We start from the raw sequence: 20,099 nt of genomic DNA on the forward strand, positions 1-20,099 counted from the left end.
TAGTGTCAGAGAGTTTGTAAATTAAAGAATAAAGTATAATGTTGAAATAGCTCACTCAGTAAACTACTAAACATCTCATAATACCGATTTGAAACTTAATTTTCAACCTTGGAAACAGCAGTAAACGATTTTGAAGTAAGGTCCACATGTGTTAAACTTGTTCCAGTGTCTGATCTGTAGTTGAAGTACAATAATGGACTAAATATACTTAGTTACTTTCCATTGCTGCACAAAAACGAACTATTTTAAAATGCAAAAGTCCAGCTACAACATCTTACTTAGCGATGGACTTGATACACTTCCATATGGGCTTAGTATAACTGTTATCCTGCATCTGCTGGATTATACAAATTCAAGGTTTGCCATACTGGAAATAAACTGTCACTGACTGATGGTAAACAAGAATTTGATCATATACAGGCCAGCTCAGACTGACCTCAGTCTGCATAAACACTCACGGTATGGTGCTTAAAACGCCCACAAACTGTAATGCCAATCATAAGTGAAGGCAACTGGGAAGATTTATCTGTGTGAAACCTGAGAGTGAATTGTGAATCAGCTCAACTCTGTATGTATTGCCATATTACTCTCTCTCTCCCCCACCTCTCTCTCTCTCTCTCTCTCTCTCTCTCTCTCTCTCTCTCTCTCTCTCTCTCTCTCTCTCTCTCTCTCTCTCTCTCTCTCTCTCTTCTCTGCTGATGGGAGGAGCACAGCGCAGCTCCTCTCTGTATAAGAAGTGTTGAACGTTCAAGAAGGGATTTTACACAGCTACTCAGGAGAAACGAAATGATCTGCCCTGGAGCCGCAGCAAAATGCTGGATGGACACCTACTCCTGGGATGGTTATCGTTCACAGTCATAGTGTATCTTCTCAACTTGCCTGGACCAACCGCAGCTTATTTTGGGTAAGGACTAACAGACACTACAGTATGTCCATGATGCTGCTTTCATTGATTTGATTGGTTCCTAAAAGCAGGTAACAACATTTTTCTTGTCTTTAAACCCCGCTGAAACAGTTCATTGAGGTTTCTTAAAAGATTCTGCAACTAAAACCATCTCTAACCAACTTTGATTTGTTTTCTAAGTTGTTTTGATTGCATTAATATCCGCGGGTCAGCGAGGTGTCATTTGGCCGCGGTTGCGCAGCCCTCAGCGGCCTCGCAGCTGGTGGCTGCAGCAGGTTGTCAGCACATGATTTGGCCTCACTGGAGCAGCTGACAATAACATTTTTTTGTGACAAGCAGGGTCAGAGAGTATCTTAGAAAGCCCATTAACACAGCATCTATAACAGGTAGCCATACGCAGCTTCTGCGTAATGTTGGCAGAGGAGAGCTCACCTCATTCTCTCCGTGATAATTGAGCCAGCGCCCAGTGTAAAGTAACCCCTGGCGCGTTGAATGGCAGGTAGTGGTCGAGTGATTATTTTGCTGGAACACTTGTAAAATCATATCCTTAGTCGACTCTGAAAACAACCGCGGAGCGAAAGGTGAGTGTATATGCCTCAGACTCCACAGCTGGTAACAATAAAGCAATCTGACTGAACTGGTGGCCGAAACGTCTGCTCAGCTTGCACAGAAAATTCCCCCATCCAGCATAAACATCACCCAACTCTGGCAGGCTTTTTCTCTTCTGCTGCCTCCATCAGCTTTAAAACACAGTTGGAACACGTGTTAGGAAATGAAACCCAAAAATTAAGTGTTTCATAAATCATGTCATATTCACAACAATGTTTAATTTAGGAAGAACACAGGGGTGTATATTTCAAAGTAAGTCATTCCCAGGAAACGCCTTGAATTTTAGGTGTAGCCCACTATGACCTCCACTTCAGAGTGCCTACTAATGCACTGAACTCCTGTTTGCCTGCTCCCATGAACTTGCACTTTTAGTTTTCTTTTTACTGTTTTAGTTAAATACGACCATTACCCTGCAGGGACACCAAGGTCGTTCAAATGAGGTCAGCAAGTCAGGTGTGAGAGCAGCCATGTTTCACCTGTCTTCATCCCAAAATCCCCCAAATGACACCTTATCTTTAGAAACTGACAGAACAAAATGTACTAAGGTGGCCTGTCAAACTAAAAAGCCAAACAAGATCTTGGTGCTTTTCCGTAGTATCTACAAATATCCGTGTTGATGGATGTTGTTAGTGCTACCCTTGGCTGAAAACAGTGCAGACATGCTCTGAGACAAATGGCTGTGACTGTGCAGTGATGACAATCGAAGCCTTTCCAGCAGAGTCAGATTTATGATAGGTATGGGTGTTGTGCTGGATCCAGGAGTGTTAGTTGATCTGGGAAATGTTGTGAATCTGCAAGAGAGCACAGGAAGTTTCCCCTAAGGGCCTTTTAGACTTGTGTGTTAGACCTGTTGACCTTAGCTCCTACGGGATGTATAGGCTTTCCTAATTTTGGTGTAAGACTCTGTAAAGTTACATTTTTTTTAACAAATATTAAATGAACAGCAATGAATACTTGCGTTGGGAGTGTTTTTTTCCTTTTCTTGATATCTATCTGAATTAACCAGATTGTTGTGGTTATGACAGTTTATAATGCGTCTGAGTAAATGTTTTTCTCTTGGGTGTTGCACTGAGGTCTTAGCATGTATCTGAGTGATGTAAACATGCTGTACAGCACCTGTAATAGCTCTATATGCTGGAAATATCTCAGCACTTCTCAGTTAAACGTCATCATCTGTAATGCTAACGCACATACCAAATACTTTCTCTGTCTCTGTCTTCGGTTTCCCCTCCAAAGTCGCATTAGAAGGACAAATGTAACCCTCCTCTCTGTTTCTCTGTCTCCCTCCCTGTAGCAGTGTCGCCCTTGGCAGGCAATGTGTATTAAGGTTGACGTGCCAAATTGGCACTCACATCCACCTTAATGGTCCTAATGGTAATGCATATTTACTTATTCAGTTAGCACTTGTTTTCAATTCTCTCTGTCAGTCTGTTCTCTAGCTGTGGCCTGTGTAGTGCAGCAAGACATGTGGTATTACGATACTCCAGATTTATTATTCCACGGCTCGGTGAGGAGGGAATATGAATGAGTGTCAGTGAATGATTTAGCCCTGCAGCTGAGGAACATGAAACATACTGAAAGAGTCTGCACAGGTGACACAGATACAAAATGTGACTGCCCAGTGGCCAACTTCCCAGAAACTTGACACTGCTGACACTCCGACACAGTCCTGCTCGACTTCGGGACACACAAACACAAACCTGTTCAAATAAATATTCCATGAGCGTGAGGCATCCTAGGGCCTCTTGAGTACTGATTTACTCAAAATAGAGGGTCAATGTTGCATACCCAATTTCCAGAGTGCGGTGGAGCGTAAGTGTAACATAAACACAATCTCTCCTGCCCATAGTCTGCGCAGTCGAGGGTGGGGTGGGATTCCTGGCGTAGTCAAGCACCCGCTTAAATTGTCATCCTTTGCCACAAGAATGTGAGCACTCATTTTCTTTCCCTCAGCCTGTTATGGCAGGTGCTGGTTCTGCTTAATCCGTTATCATTAGAGTTTGAATCGAGATCTTGGCTGAACTTTCATTACTTGACTTAATAGGTTACAGCACCTTGATGAAATATTGTGTAATCTGTCAGAGGAGGAAGACATTTGCTTTCTCAGTTGACCCTGCCAGGGCTCAAAGGGCTCTCTGAGACAACTGTGTTGGTTTAAATCTGAGTTTTGGTAAAGGCATGTCATTCTGTGGTCTTGTAAACTGTGCTGAATGCGAGTCCTAACACTTAGTCAAGACTTTGTTTTTATTTAGATCATGTGCGACATATACAGGAAGGTTGCCCACAGTCATGCAACTGCCTCTCTGATTCACCAATCACAAAGGCACCGCAACATCCGGAAAAAGCAAATAAGGTGGTTGCTCTTCCTTGCTGTTTAATAACTGTACTATTGTTAAACCCTCCTATCATCAGTTTGTTCTTGAGAGAGAGCTGATGCTCTTTAAGATGGTCCTATTGTTTTCAGCACTCCATTAAGTCAGGCAGTATGCCAAAAACAACATGGTAACAAATGGGATGTGTGTACATTTACTGAGGAGTGATGTTTCAGTTTGCAGCTTTAAAAGGTTTTTTATCAAAGTGCTGAATTAATTCCTGATGTGTATCAATCAGAAGTGAGTATTAAAGTTTGAAGGAGCCACATTTCTTTAGCTCAGCACAGAGATGTTTGAAGTTGTTTTTTAAGGGACTCCTTGTAAACATTTCATTTGGTTGGTTTCCTCCTCTTTCTCCCCTCCTGTCTTCTGGTTGCCTGCCTCATGTGCGTGCCGGCATCCCTACAGTGGTTTGTGGGGAGCTGCTGGGTGATTACCACTCATTAGGAGCAGCAGAGTTAGTGTGGGCTCAGACTGGCGATGCCTGGCAGACAGTGGTGGCGGGCGTCTCATTACCAGGCCTTAAGGACTGATTAGCCCTGACGTGCAGCAAGGGCGGGGAGCCCCGTTGATAGAGGGATTTCCCAACTTCATAGGATATCCTGTGGCTACAGCCACACCTCAAAGGGTATCACTTTACTGTGAGCCAAGAAGATAGGATTCTCTCAGCTCTAGCACTGTGACCATGTAGCCTGGTGAGATCACGCAAACCTGGAGGCTTAGATAACAGACCGCATGGCCTCTGAAAAGAGAGAGCTTTGTTTTCTTTATATTTCTGTTTGATACATCCGGATTTGAGCTAAGCCATGCTTTGCTTTGAGTGTTCTGCTCTATAACATCCATGTTAGAGGCCTGCTATGCCTGTGGATGCCACATGGTGGTGCAGCACTTTCTGAGAGTGCAGGATGGGCCCCAATCAGCACTTTGTAACCTTTTTGAGAATGGGAAATTAAATAATAAAACATCAAATGTAAAGTCAGCCAAGTCTGTGTAAAAATGATTCAGGAAGAGAAAAAATGGTGTACACTTAGATGTGGTCAACAAGTGTGTTTGAAATTCAGCTTAAAAAGCAGGAATTCCCGTCTATATTACGTCTTCTCCTAACTAATGCACAGCCTTACTGCTTCTTTCAAAAATTGCAGTCGTACACATCTTTGTTATGGAGGTTTCAGTGGTGCCTGCAGTGGGTTGTTATGGGGCTCATATTGTATAATACCATGGTTCTACTGAATATTTTTGAAGATTTCATGGTTTGGTAAGGCCTTTAAATTGTGCTTGGCCTGCTCTGATCCTAAAAACAACAGTTTTGGTGTCATCAGCATGCAGAGAAACCCACAGCCGAGATATATTTGATTTTAAAGGGCTTTCCCACCAGGCAGCTGTGCACGTCATTGGTGGATAGTCAGAAGATATGGTAGGGAAAATCCTGTTGAAGTGTTGTTGGTAACGCATGATGATTTTTGCAGATGGAGCTGTAGACATGGGCAATTTGCAAAACAGGAAAACTAATATAGACTCAAGATACTTTTAGTGGTTAGGCATTGATGAGATGATGCTAGTTAGCGTAACCGCTATGTCCTGTGTTTTCCATCCTTGACCACAGGCGTTTTCTCTGCCTGGTTTGTGGGGATAGGAGAGACATGGCGCTTCACATGTGCCAAGATTAGGAGATTGACAAACCCTTACTTAAGCCTTATTAAATATCCCTGCATTTTTCATGCCTAACTTTGTTTTGTTTGTGTCAACTTTCACAATTTAAAACTTTCTAAAGCCAACATTTAGTCTTTCATTTTAATCTCAAATTCCTAGTTTCAAAGATTAATAATTTCATAAAGGATGAAAGGAAGTTGACCATACAGCTTCAAAACCGCATGTTTAAAATGTAACTGCACATTAACAGGATGCTCATCTTACATAAACACAATGATAAAGAAGCCTGACCTGACGTGCACTCACATACTCTGGTACTGCATTCAAATGTGTGTGTTTGCCAAATGGGTGTAATTGAATAAACTAAGGTTTGTCCCAAAAGGTGTATTTATTCATAAAGCCTGAGAATAAGTTTGAGAATTGACATAGTCAGATAAACACTGATATGAATACTTTTGTTTCATGTTGAAAATGGCCCTATTTGCATGAAATGTTTGCTGCAGCTTAACTCAACAGTCAGTTGTAAAGACACTCCAGGCGATAAATGAGCTGTGTGTACATGCACAGACATTTTGCTACTGGGGAATATTTGTAAGATGAGTCAAATTAAAATCAATTTCCGTTTTTGGCTTGAAAACTACTGCCAGTGTTTGAGCTTGAATAATTCAATGACATTGTGTGCTTTTGTTTTGCATTTGGGTTCTATATGTGTTGTAGGAAACAACTTATCTTTCAGTAGTAAGAGTAAATAACCCCATATACTCAGCCAATGTATTTACTGAGGCATGAGTGATTCAAAACACCAAGTGTTTTGTTTTGGATTTTGCGGTTTGACTTTGCACGCTCAGTTTATTCAAAGGAGTGCCTTTCGCCCAGTACAGAAGGAATTACCAAACCTGACATTTCCATTGAACACTTTTACTTGTCTGCTTAACAGTTAGCCGTCAAACCAACAGTCTCTTGCCAAATTACCATAGTCTGGGCCTTGTGTCTGCATGTGCGAACCGGTGAGAGCTAAGTACAGTATGTGTGCCTGAACGTGTTTGGTCGGTGCGCTGGTACAGGGCTGCTCTGTGCCATGGTGTAGGCTAGAACAGGGGAGTCATGCGGACACTGCTGCACGCCCAATCTGTGCCAGTCACACAGTGACTATAACTGAGCTGCTGACCTTAGAAGCCTTGAGTTCTCACATAGCAGTTAAACCTCTTACCATGCCCCACACTCCCATTCCCAAACCCAAGTCCTGTAGTCCTACTGCTCAGCTACCAGCGCTCGCATTAACAGCTGCGGATTAAAAATGAGGTTCAACAGTAACTTTTCCCCTTTTTTTATGACTTGAAACAAAAATATTTTGCAACTTTTGGGGTGGAAAACTAACTGAGAATACAATAACTTCAAAGAAAATATGCCCAGTGCATCGTCATTCACATTTAGAATATCAAGACAGTTGCTCAGGAACTCTACCCAATCAGTCAATTAGTGGGAGTAGTCTGACACGACTTATGTGGGTTGTAAATGACCAGAAGGGACAGCAGATGATATAACATTGGGTCATATCCTGTGAAGTCATTCAAGATAGCGGACTTTCCCCCCTCACACTGTGAATAGCTGTGCTTCTAGACGTTGCATAGCATCCCCACTGCGCAGAAAAGCTCATTACTCAACTAATAATGACTTACTAAGTCCCAGGCCAGTACCACTTTGTTTTCAAAGTCGTTTTGTCATGTTACTGTACTGTGTCAGCCACAGCTTGTTAGGAGTAGTCACAACACCCAGTGCTTTCAACCAGTGACTAATCTTATTTTAGCCTTATACTTAACCGTTTACTCTTTCCCCTATTTCTGGGTTTCAAGACTTGGGCAACTGACGGTGTCACTTTGGCTGTTGGGGAGACATTTGAGTTGAGTTCTGTGCATGATTTTGTCTTTTTTAAACGTCTTGGAGGTAGACAATACCCTGGAAACTCCATGTACCGGAGAGTCATTTGACACTGATTCATGGTTTCTTCAATTATTCAAGTTTAAGCTGTGGAGCACATTGTCAGCTATAGTTAGAGTGGGCCAGAGGGAAAACACCACACACACTCACATTCCTACAACCTCTGGCATAGCCTGTGCTGTGATACACCAGATGGGACTTGGGCAGGGTGGTCTGAAGTTCATCCAACATTTCTGAGAAAAGCAGACACTTTTTTCTCCCAAAAAGCAGCATTTTAAACACTCTGAAGGCAGGAGTAAAAAGTTAAAGGGAAAAAAGGAGATCTGCACTGGCAGGTTTAATTTCCTACAAAAACAAAATGTTTGATTTTTAAAGATATGTACAGAGTAATCTCAGGTGAGCACAGTAGTTTGTCTTCATGACAGCTGAACTGTTCCAGGACACATGTTCATGTCCGTCATTGTCTTGTGCAGGTTACGTCCGCAGACAGCGGTGGTTTTGTCTACAGGAGGCTTTGTTTTGAGCCACCAGCTGGACAGAATGATTGGCATTCGTTTAGAGTAATTGACCAGTGGGAAAAGGGAAAGTTTGGAGAAGAGGGAAAAAGAAGGAGAAGGAGGAGGGGGGCTAAGTTGTGATCTAGGAGACACCAGACCACACAACCTGCAAGTTCAGGCTGATGGAGAAGCTGTGGCTTTTGTGCTTTTTCAGCCTGGGCGCGTTCAGCCACGACTGACTCTTGTAGGTGTTGACTTAAGGTAGTAAGTGCCTATATGCAAGTGCACATGCACGCATGCACACACATGTCTATATTGTAACTATATACACAAATGGAGCCAGCAACTGTAGAGTGAAGATGATAAACAGACACTGGTTGACAATGCCAAAAACTCTTTTCTGTTTTCTTATTTCTAAATCTGAAAAATAGCAATCTGTTTGCTTTGGTAACTTGGCTTATTAATTCCAACATTTTAAAATGCTTAGTTTTAAAGTTAAAAACAACAAAGAGAGCCTTTCCTTTGGAAATAATCATTCTTCATAGTATGTCAGTGCTAGTATACTTGTAGAGTTAGTGCTATGTGGATTGCTTTATCCTCCTGAGATTAATCTGTACCACATGAACTGAACCACCTTTATTTATGTTGTTTATGTTTGTGTTAGTAAATGTATAACAGCAGTGCACAAAGTCATGTGTATTCAGAGCAGACCTGCATATAAAAGATAGTCTAGGTCCTATTACACCATCTTAACTGTTTACATTCCAAACCAGAGAAGAACGAGCAGATTTACCAGCTGGGAGTCACTGCTAGGCCTGTAATGTAAAGCCGGAGAGGTAGTGCTGATGGCGAACTTTGGCGCTAGTCAATGATTTCCTCGAGGGATCGACTTTGAGGCTCCACGGTGTGAAACGAGCTGTTTTCCCTCAACCCACTGCATTGGAAAATGTATATAACATAAATGTCACGGGCAATGGGAGGTGCTGAAAGGGAGAGAGAAAGGACTAAACAAACGCCGGTGTTACTAAGTGAAAGACAGTGGAGGAGGCGCAGCGTGAGAGTGGGTCAGTGTTGTCTGCGAGGAGTGTGTAGAGGCAAGTGTGTAAATGGAAAAAAGCAAAGCTGAGCAAACATCAGCAAGAATCCGACCTCACATACGATAATAATGACTTTTATACGTTGGTGTTGTATTCCACGTGTAATTTGTGTTGCTGTGCCAACACGTCAAACAACACCTCAAACAAAAACACCTACACAAAATGGTCCATCATGTGAAAATACACAGTTACATGTTTTTACTTTCTAAATCAGTGTGGCAGTGATACCGTGTAGGTCACCTCATCTTTCGGAAATGTTTGTGTTGCCTTTAATTGCACCCTTTTCAAAAGGGTTAATCAGAGGCATCCAATGACTTAGTTTATATATCAATTATCAGATAAATGTAGCATTGTCAGGCCAGGATAAATTACGTTTTCTCTTTGGTGTTTTACATTTTGAGCAATAATGCTCCAATTGTGCTTACATAATTTTTTTAATGGGTCAAATGTTTGGACATAACCACCTTATTTAAGATGTTGCCAGGAGCTCCTTTACTGTTTTTCTGACATTTCATATCCCACAACTCATGGAAAAGCTATATTAAATCATTGATTAACCCTTATTAAAGTAATTTGTCACAATGCAGAAAGCCTTTCCATAATTAAGAAGCGGTACCCTATATTTAAAAGAGAATTGTCAGAGATGACGTTTGTCTTTCCACTTTTTCTTATAAAAGTACTCATCTTGATAGGAAAACTCACAAATGAATGTCGTTCAAACACAATTCAACTGCCTTACAACGAATTGTAGGCCTGTCTGGTGCTTTCAGAGTACGGAAATAATAAATCTCTAAAGTCCCTCCTGACACAAATGATTTCCTTTTGACCGAAGATTTCAAGTTCAAATTTGTAATAATTTGAAATTCAGCCCTTGTGCTGTTTTCCAATTCTCTTTTCCTCTCAGTGAGTTGAATGAGTTCATTTTTCAGCAAACAGCAGAGTGATATTTTATTTGTTTCTGCAGATCACCATATTGGAATGTGTGACCCTTTTGTGTGACAGCAGACGTTACGGTCCTGCATAAAGAGGAATGATTGACGTGAACTCTGCTATGAATCTTGTGAAAATCAAATGGCATCCAGAATAAGATATTATATAGACAGAAACAATGGATCAGTGTACATCTGTGATACTATTTGATTATTTTCTGCACAACAGCGAGACATGGCCAGTAGTTCCTTCTCTTGAGACCAAAAGTGTTTCTCCGCTCTCTAATCTCTTCCCCCCATGCTTTGCCTCCAGGCTCTCTTTGCAACTAGCTAGAAATATGCAAGCCACAGACATGGTAGCCCTGAGATCAGTGTCATGTCAGCTTTGGCCTCCCTCCAGCTCCTCTTAGAACATCTTCTTGTCTTAAACAGGCGAATGTCACACAGACAGTTGAGGCCTGTCACTCTAATGGTCTCTTGTTTTGCGCCTCTGGAAGATCTGACGCTGATATGAGTTACTATGCATGCCTTACCAAGGAATGTGCACATCATGCTGGTGGTATTGAGTAAATTAGGAACACCATTTGTAGGTTGAATCTATTTGCTAAGCTTTATATAATACATGTGTCTATTGTTTAAAAAAAATTGCAGACATGAAATAACACACTGGCTCTTGGTGTGAATTTACAATATGTCTTGAATGTCTTCACATGGTTTTTAATTTCCCACTGGTGTTTCAAGTGAACTTGGGCAGGTATCCCACGTGGCGCCATCATTCAATCCCTGACTGCTTGCTTGCCATAAAAGTGTTGTGGAACGGTTGTCAGTCATATGTAACATACCGGGTCAGCTGGAATTGTTTCTTTTGGCACTTTGAATATGTTTTCTTGGCATTGTTGGCAGCGTGGATTTTAACAAAGCATTAGACACATAAGAGGAAAATTATATTCACAGCGAGACAATTTCGTGCATTGGGTATGCTTCGCTCTGTGCGCCTCAAACCAAACTTTTTTTTTTTTAACTCTCTAAGTGTGTTGGGAGAGCAATGTCTGTCAAGACGCAGCTTGCCAGGTTTCCATTTGAAAATCCATAGCTGTCAGACAAGTAAAGAAAATGCAAACACACTTTGTAAAAAGGAAACCATTTGACCCAATATGAAAGCAAATCCTGATCCTTTTTGATTTGACTGCTTGGATTTTTAGCCAGGTCCTGAATGCATCTTAAAGACAACATCTTATAACATATGTGAACTATTAAATCCATTTGTATTGTCTCGAGGGAAACTTTTCAGTCAGTTGTTGGACTTATTAAAACACATCTCTTGTTGAAGATCTCTTGTGACCTTGTGCTAGAGGCTGAAGTGAATATGAGTGGTGTCAGAATCTTCTCAGAAAAACAATAATGAAGTCAAAATTGTAAGTAATGTGGATCACTTATCAACAGTTCTGCTCCATTAACTAAACTGGTGTGGACATCCAGCAGGTGCTCTGCACAAACATATTTTCTTTCACAATGGTTGCTCAATCTATCCAGATTTCCTCTTTACTGTGGCTTTTTATTTGGTAGTTTTACCCTTTATACATGCACAAAAGGATTGAAACGATTGATGTTGTTGCTTTATCACTTCTGTATATGTTTGAAATGTATCTATCGAGACATTTGAAAAACTGAGTGCTTTGATTCTTGTTTTTCCTCAAATTTTACAAAGATTCAAATTGAACCCTTTATTATACAGCAAAAGCAAAAAGTAGTAGTCCTACATTGTATTAGTTCTGCATTAGATAAGTGTCCATCTATATACAAAAGTGTCCTTTCAATGTCCGTCTGCAAAGGCACGTTGGCTAGAAGTCGTGTGCTTTTGTGAGTTCTGTAAATCCATTTATTCTTCAGTTTCACTTTAAGGGTGTTAAGGAGGCCAGAAACGCCACATAATGAACAACTACGGTGCCAATCCTGTCAGATGGTGTGACCAAAATGGTCACAGGCTGACAGTCATGTCCCCTGTGTGTGTTTATGAAAGTAATGCTCTGCTCTCCCCATCACAACCTCAGAACGCTGGTCGTCGGTTTTGCCAGCTATGTGGCAGTCCTCGCTTTGTGTGTTTTATATACGCTTCCCTTAAATAAACTGACAAAAGGAGTGCAAGTCTACCACATGTTCTCCATACCGTGTTTAGAACTGAATCTCCTGCTTGTTATATTTCAAATGGATCGCAGCTTTAAGGTCCGAATACTGCGCTTTTGTTATGGGGCTTCTATAATGAGAGTGTAAATCCTGCTGTGTGATCATGTTTAAACCTATACAACGCTGTTGTGAGTGACATTCCCCCCCTTAGGACACGATATAAATATTAAACCAAGTATTCGCTGGCTACTGTTTCACATGCTTGTGGTATGACTGTCACGTTCACTGAATGCCATTGTTTAAAACATGTCCCCACATACACTGAATGCTTTGTTACGTATACAATTTGTAATCTCAATCCTAAATTCTCAATATATTAGGTAGTGAGCTGCTGGTCTTTGACTTTATTACTGTGTGAGGTCTAAAACGGGGACAAAACATTGTCAGGAACCTCTTATGAAAAGTAAGAACTCATCCACCTCTGTGGAGAATTTGTTCTATACACAGACACGCCTGTGCTGGAGGTTGATCTCAATCTCGAGCAAATGCTGATTTCCTCTGAACATTAACCACTGAACAGCTGAAATCATTTGAACATTAACCAAACTTCTGAGCATTATATGCCCCAGCTACGCTTCCTGAGCTGTTTATGTAGTATATCTTTGCAACTCTTATTGTTTATCCAGGAAGGTCAGCATCCTTTATCAAGATGAATCCACCCCCTCTCTGTGCAGTGTGTTAACTGTGATCTTTCCCTGCAGGTTGACAGGTAATGAACCGTTGTCTATCCTGCCACTGAACTCTCTACCAGAGGAGAACGTGGGCAGGGCCCACTACAAGCTGTGTGACCGGCTCAAACTGGAAAAGAAGCAGCGCAGGATGTGCAGACGAGACCCGGGTGTGGCAGAGACCCTGAGAGAGGCCATCACCATGAGCGCCATGGAATGCAAATACCAATTTCGCTTTGAGAGGTGGAACTGCCCCTTAGAGGGACGCCACCGAGCCAACATACTGAAGAGAGGTATATATGCACTTACCCTCTCTTTTTTAACTTCTAAAACAAACTTTGTCCCTCACCAATATTGCACAACTAGAAAGATAACTGAAGTATCTTTGTATTTTACTCTCCAGTGCTTAACATTTTAAAACAGATGTAGCACCAGACTCTTTTCTATGTTCCTGCCCCTCATTTGTTACTGTGCAATGTGTCTTTTCCAGGATTTAAAGAGACAGCCTTCTTGTATGCCATCTCCTCCGCCGGACTAACCCATGCGATGGCTAAAGCTTGCAGCGCAGGACGCATGGAGCGCTGCACGTGTGACGAGGCCCCGGACCTGGAAAACCGCAAGGCCTGGCAATGGGGAGGCTGTGGAGACAACATCAAATATGCAAACAAGTTTGTTAAGGACTTCCTGGGCAAACGCTCCAATAAGGACCTGCGCGCACGTGTGGACATGCACAACACAAATGTGGGCATTAAGGTAAGCTTGCGACTTAGCATTGGTATACCCCGGGCGCTGCACGATAGCTGCCCTGGTATAAAGTCTTATTTGGCTCTGGAAAAACCGTAAAACTGAGGATGAAACAATGCAAAATTACCACCAGTCTTCCTTATTTGCCTTTTATTAAAGTCATAATTTGAAATGTCATATACCATACCCATGAGGCAAACCAGGACACAGAGAAAACTGTTTGAATGGGATCAGAATTTATTTGGAGTCAGAGATAGTATTTAAATAAACTCACACAAATCAGATTAACTGTGGGAAAACTGCGATAATATAATAGAGACTGAGTTCTGTGCAATTTTGTAAACAGAAAACAGCTTGAAGTGCCAAGTCATGAGTGCCTTATCCCACATATACTGTAGTGCCATATCTCTGGTAATGCTTGAGTTTAAACGTTACAGTGCTGGTGTGAGAACCCTCTTGGGATAGTACAATTACTGAAAAAAATGTGTAAAGTTAAATGTATCTCTAAGAAACTTGGAAAAAAGAAACCTTAACTGATTAGACTAATTGCCACTTTACTATTGGTGATATCTTAAAGTGCTAGTTGGTCAATATTGGTTTTCTCTCCTAGATTGCGGAGTGAAAATGACTCACATTTCTGCCTTGGCAAAATTCTGAAATTGTTGGTGGTAAGCAAATATGCAAATATGGGGTTTTTCATCTTGGAATTGTTTTTAATAGTAAAATAAAAAAGCAGGGAATGGTTTTAGTTTGTCAGGCCAAAGCAAACTAATGGTCTGGAATCATTTGCTTTTTTCTCGTATTGTAGCCATTTTCATTTTGGTTTCGAAATGAATTATAGCATAGGCACACTTCCCAAATGTTAGCAGATACAAAACTCTCCTAAAAGACCAAAGCAGGCTCTTCCTTTTCTGCTTGGCATTCCAAAATTCTCTCTGAGGAGATTTCATTTGTGATAGAAGATTTACAACGTTGTTTTTGCTCCTTTTTTTCGTGGTGATTTGCACATGTAGTGAGGTACACCACAGTCGTTCGGGACGAATTCCCACACGGGAGGACGTAGCTGGAATGTGCTAGCCTCTGCATCCCCCCCGACATTAAAAAGCTGACCTATCAAATTTTCTTGACCTGCTGGTGTGATGAATATGCGCTTCCTGTTCCCGATCTCTTTCGCAGTCTGAGAAAAGAACTGTAGATGCTATCCAAACTGCTAAGACAATGTGTTTTTGTCATTGATTTTTGCACACACACTGCTTTTACTCTGTGGTTGATGCTGAAATGAACTTTGGCTGACCACAAAGAGGTCAAGTTGTGTTAAAGTAATGTGCTTGTGGTCACATTTGCTCAAAATGCCCATGTTTCACTTGCAATTATGTACAATTTTATATTGAGAGGACTTTCTCTACTATTATTTTTCTTTTAACTGTTTGCATGACTCTAGGTTACTATATAATAGAAGATTATGGTTGATCAACTCTTTTCCATTGTCTATTTGAAAGTGTTTCTCCTTAAATCCTCCCATCACTTATCCTGATTGCTATCATAGAGTTTGATCAAAATGTTAGTTAAAATAACAAAAATCCAGCTTCACACAAGCTAATATTCTATTGCTCTTAATTGGACAAGTATAACATTGTTCTCGTTTTGAATCATATAAATAATAGTTCATATGCAATATGTGGAGCATTTGTTTAAATATGAAATCAGAGAGAGACAGAGCAGTGAACGTCATAGTGATAATAATCATTTCCCATAGTGTCTTGACATTACTCCCAAACCACAGCCCTCTGATTGTCAGCATCTTTGGGTAATTTGGCTCTTTGAAATTCTGCTTACCAAACAAAGACTCATGAAATGAAATAGCATGATTTAATGTGTCATGCCAGTTAACAATATTTCATTGTTTCTGAACCAGGTAACCAAGGGAAACATCACTTGCAAATGCCACGGTGTCTCCGGCTCCTGCACCGTCCGGACCTGCTGGAGGCAGCTGCTGCCTTTCCACGAGATTGGAGCGAACCTGAAGCTGCTCTATGAGAACACCAGTAAGGTCGGCAGCTCCACCAATGAGGCCACAGGGGAGGGAGAGATATCCACAGGCCGGAGACAGCAGCAGCAGCAGCAACAGCAGCAACAGCAGCAACAGCAGCAGCAGCAGCAGCAGCAGCAGAGCAGCAGCAGCAGCAGCAGCAGCAGGAGCAACCGCAACCGCACCGCAGCAGCAGCAGCAGCAGCCGCCTCCACCTGTGCCTGTGCCTGGCCTGAACGATCAGATCCCTCGCACTATGGCCTTGCTCCACATTGAGGACTCGCCCAGTTTTTGTAGACCCAGCAAGTACTCGTCGGGCACAGCAGCTCGTAACTGCTACAAAGACAATAACTGCGACGCTATCTGCTGCGGTCGAGGCCATAACACTCAAAGTCGGGAGGTGACTCGGCCCTGCCAGTGCCAGGTGCGCTGGTGTTGCTATGTCGAATGCAAGCAGTGCACGCAGAGAGAAGAGGTCTATACCTGCAAAGGGTAAACCAGTGACCTGTCAGCCCCTATGATCAGTGGAGCAAGTGAAGATGGTGGTGTTGAAAAGGGGTGATTGATTTGTTCTTAAACAAGGTTTTGCTCACACTGTCGGGACAATGTCCTGCTAACTAAAAAGGAGCAAGCCGATGGAGAAGCAATAAGCACTTTGAGGGACTTCTGTGGGTTTGGTTACAGAGGTCCTTTAGTCCCATGTCTGGGCTTTGCAGATCAAAATTACCTTCTCAGACAACTGGGTCAACATCTCAAGCTTTTTTTTTTTATATATCACGGCTTGCCTTGAAGAGAAAGCTTTTAATTTCCTAAAATCCAAACGCATCTTTTCACAAGAAAACAGAGATTAGCGTCCAGTAAATGAGGATCCAACACAAGGACAGTATCCCCAACAGACTGGTTTCTGGGGTTTTGCCCAAAGAGGAAATGTGTGTGTGTGTGTGTGTGTTATTGTCAAACTTTCTATGTGTGTGTTTGTACGTGAGCATGTGATAGATATTGAGGTGGGTGGGGGGGCTCGAATGACGACTTTTATGGCAATAAAAACCATATTCGGAGACTGCTAAAAAGAAAAAAAAAAGACAGGATGTAAGATTTACTCTACACGCACATATTTACACTCACACACATTGTGTGTTTGCATATGTATGTACATAAATTCAGTTATATTGTAATGATATTATACAAGCCACTTATCTAACTATGTTAAAACAAACCACTAACCACACAAATGTTATGTTGTTTGTGTGTTCTCGCGCGTTCTTCTTCTTGATTCATGTTGACAAGGCCCTTTGGAAAGCAGCACACTTGTGTCCGTCGTCTTGCTGTGGATAATTTATAGATCCTTTTGGACTACTTGTTCACAGGAGACAAAAATTGAATTTCCCTTTTTTTTTGTAGCAATATAATATGAATATGTTAGTAAATGCATTAAGAGAAAATAACTAAACCAGTCAGTTTAGGCTATTCTCTGCCTTGAGCGAACCAATGTTCAGGGAATAACTTAAACCACTAAAACTATTGTGATAGAATGGAAAAAAATGTTGCAGAAACATAGAATATCCAAGTTGGATGACTCTGGCCTTGTTATAGCCAACACAATTGCAACAGGGGACCAGCAAACGGTTCGCGTGTGACTCGCATCAGAAATTGTTGAGCTGTGCAGAGCTTAAATACATTTTTTTTGTTTAATGTTTTATACTTTGAAGTTGTAAAGAAAACTGCAGAGAACTGGAGGATTGTAACCCCCTACCATGTCACATCCTTCTTTCCTCTTGCCGTGATTTGATTGAGCCATATTCAACACACATAGATCTGCAGCACATACAGTGGGAGCTGCATCGGTCTAACAGTAACGGGCAAATGAGACAGAAATCTAACTTGACCTCTCTGCAGAGCTGCTCAAGTGAAGATAAATATGTTTCATTGCTTGTATAAATATATTTTCTATTAGACTTATATTTGTGTAATGTTCAGCAAATGCCTAAATGCAAATCATCTGTCTTTTGTCTGAAGTGAGTAAAGTTCTTATTATATACAACTTCATAATTATTTTTATATTGTTGCTTGGCACAAAGTGACACATTTGACACAATGCAGCATACAGAACCCTGCCATGCAACGACAGTGACAATTTAGGTCAATAGTTTGACAATTGGGGAATACTCCTATTTACTTTCTTGCTGAGAGTTAGAATATTGATATTGGTATCATGCTTAAGGACACAGCTAGCCAATTAGCTTAGTCCACCATTACATCTGGAAGCATAATACATAACATTGTAATCAGTGAACTTTAGAAAGGCTTTTTGTTAGATTTTTTAACCTGCACATAAAGTCAGGTTAGCTTTTTCTCCCTGTTTTTAGTCTTTAAGCTAAGCTAAGATAAACTAAGCTAACTGGCTGCTGGTGGTAGTTTCATATTCACTTGAAACATGTGACCGTAGTATTAATCTTCTCATCTATCTCCCAGCAAAAAGGCAAATAAGCTCATTTCCAAAATGTCAAACTATTGCTTAAAGATATGACCATAATATCAAAGGTTTAATCACATAAGAAATGTCTCTGAACACACAATGCAAACAACAATATTTCATTGTATTCTCACCACTTCTGAGAACATTATGTTATATACTATAAGATATGCCTTGGTGTGAATTAACTACTGAGTGAGGGACACAGCTTTGTATTATAGCACCATTTACGCACTGAAGCCCCAAAGCCCTTTAAAGTATTTTAAGATCTGTATTTATGGATACAGTGCAGTGCAGATTTTTTTTTTCTTTTCTTTAAATTGTAAATAGTAAAAACAGTTTCTTCTCCTGTGGTATAAAGACAAAAGTGAGGCACATGTTCAACTCTCACAAGCAACTGAAACAGAAATTGGTAGCATTAAGAAACATTAGGGTGAGACTTTAGAGGAAGCAGCACACAGCTGCTCTAACAACACGATTACAGATTGTAATCAACAATGCAGCACCACGACAAACTAACTTACAAGTAGCTTTTACCTTCACGAGATGGTACAAGTCTTTAAAAATGGTTAAAGAATAAGCACAGTCCTTGACAGCAGTAGCATGCTTTATGAAGAAAGCCTTGCATGGAATATTTGTTCTGAGGAGATGAATTCCAAGCATTTTGATATGAGGAGGCATGCCAAATAAAGACTGGTCAAAACATATACATAGAACTTTGCACGCTACATGGAAACCATAATAGCTATGCTGAGACCTGAAGCATAAATGCCTGCTTCCCACAGCATTCGGTGTGAGCGTTCTCCACAATCTTTCGCCTAAACACACCGAGGTTCTCTACTATTGAGCTGATTCAAAACAGGCATGACAGGAATACCAAATGCACACTGAGTGCATTTTTGTTTGTTTATAGATTGTACATAGGCCCAAAAAAAAGGAGCATGATGCAGCAGCCAGTTGGGCAGTCATCCATATTCTCAAATCCAAAACTCTGCACTGTTGAGTCGTCAGCGGATCATGTACAAAATTCTGTTTTGTAGAAAAAAAATAAAAGATAAATTATTTTTAAATATATTATGAGCATGTGTTTAGTGTAAATAACGTCAAAGTCTAAATTGATTTTATATCTTGTATTTTTTACTCTGTTTTTCCTTTGGGTGTATGTTCCTAATTTTGGGGTTGAGGCTTTGAGAAGCAGTGTATACTTTGAACATATTACATTACATATCTCATCATTCGCTGTTATCTGAGCACTAACAAATCCTAACAAATTTAGAGATAAACTCACTTTTAGCCATCTATTATTCATGCACACGATCATGACAGTCTTGAGAGTATTCAAACACAATCACAGTCATCAACAATATCTTTTTTATAGGATTAAATCTGTTTGTATAATCAATTTTTTTTGTGAAAGTACTTTGTAATGTTGGCCATCACCATACAATGCATTACAAACTATGATGCATCATCGTGGACTAGTTCCTACCACCTTTGGATCACTTTGCATCTACATGTACTTTTTGTTAGGATTTGTACTGTGTGTAAAACACATCAACCATGTATTGCTCTTTGTGATGATACTACACCAGCAAAGCTTCATCCATGTTCACCTATTCATGTCTTATGGGAACCCTAAATTATTTTCCTCTACCTCATGTGTATAGCTTGTAGGTATAAACAGATCACAAATGACTGGTAAGAATGTATTTAAGTTATTTAACATCTTTGTATAACAAAGGCGAAAAAAATCTGAAATAATAAATGAATTTTTAAATTATTTTACGTGTGGTTTCATTCATTTGAAGTGTTTTGTGAGCATTTGGTTTTAGGAGTCGATGACCCTCAGGAATGTGATATTATAAAACTGGGTTTCATTGATGGTTTAAAAATGGTTTGGTTTGGCAAATGTAGTGCTTATCCAAGTTGATTACATTATAAAATAATGCACAAGATTAAAATAAAAGTTAATAAGACTGCAAGTTCTTATCTAAATTCAAGCTTT

The 20,099-nt window shown here is 40.6% G+C and overlaps 1 protein-coding gene across 1 annotated transcript; it reads left to right on the top strand.

Annotated features, from left to right (window-relative positions):
• Nucleotides 1-698: 698 nt before the first annotated feature.
• Nucleotides 699-19,874, top strand: wnt9a (wingless-type MMTV integration site family, member 9A). The gene is given in 6 exon segments (XM_063886819.1): nt 699-904; nt 12,882-13,141; nt 13,339-13,601; nt 15,508-15,760; nt 15,763-15,798; nt 15,801-19,874. Coding segments are annotated over 6 exon segments (1,335 nt in total). The 3' UTR covers nt 16,118-19,874.
• Nucleotides 19,875-20,099: the final 225 nt, after the last annotated feature.

This window comes from Eleginops maclovinus, chromosome 6, assembly GCF_036324505.1.
Source record: "Eleginops maclovinus isolate JMC-PN-2008 ecotype Puerto Natales chromosome 6, JC_Emac_rtc_rv5, whole genome shotgun sequence".
Classification (NCBI taxonomy): Eukaryota; Metazoa; Chordata; class Actinopteri; order Perciformes; family Eleginopidae; genus Eleginops; species Eleginops maclovinus.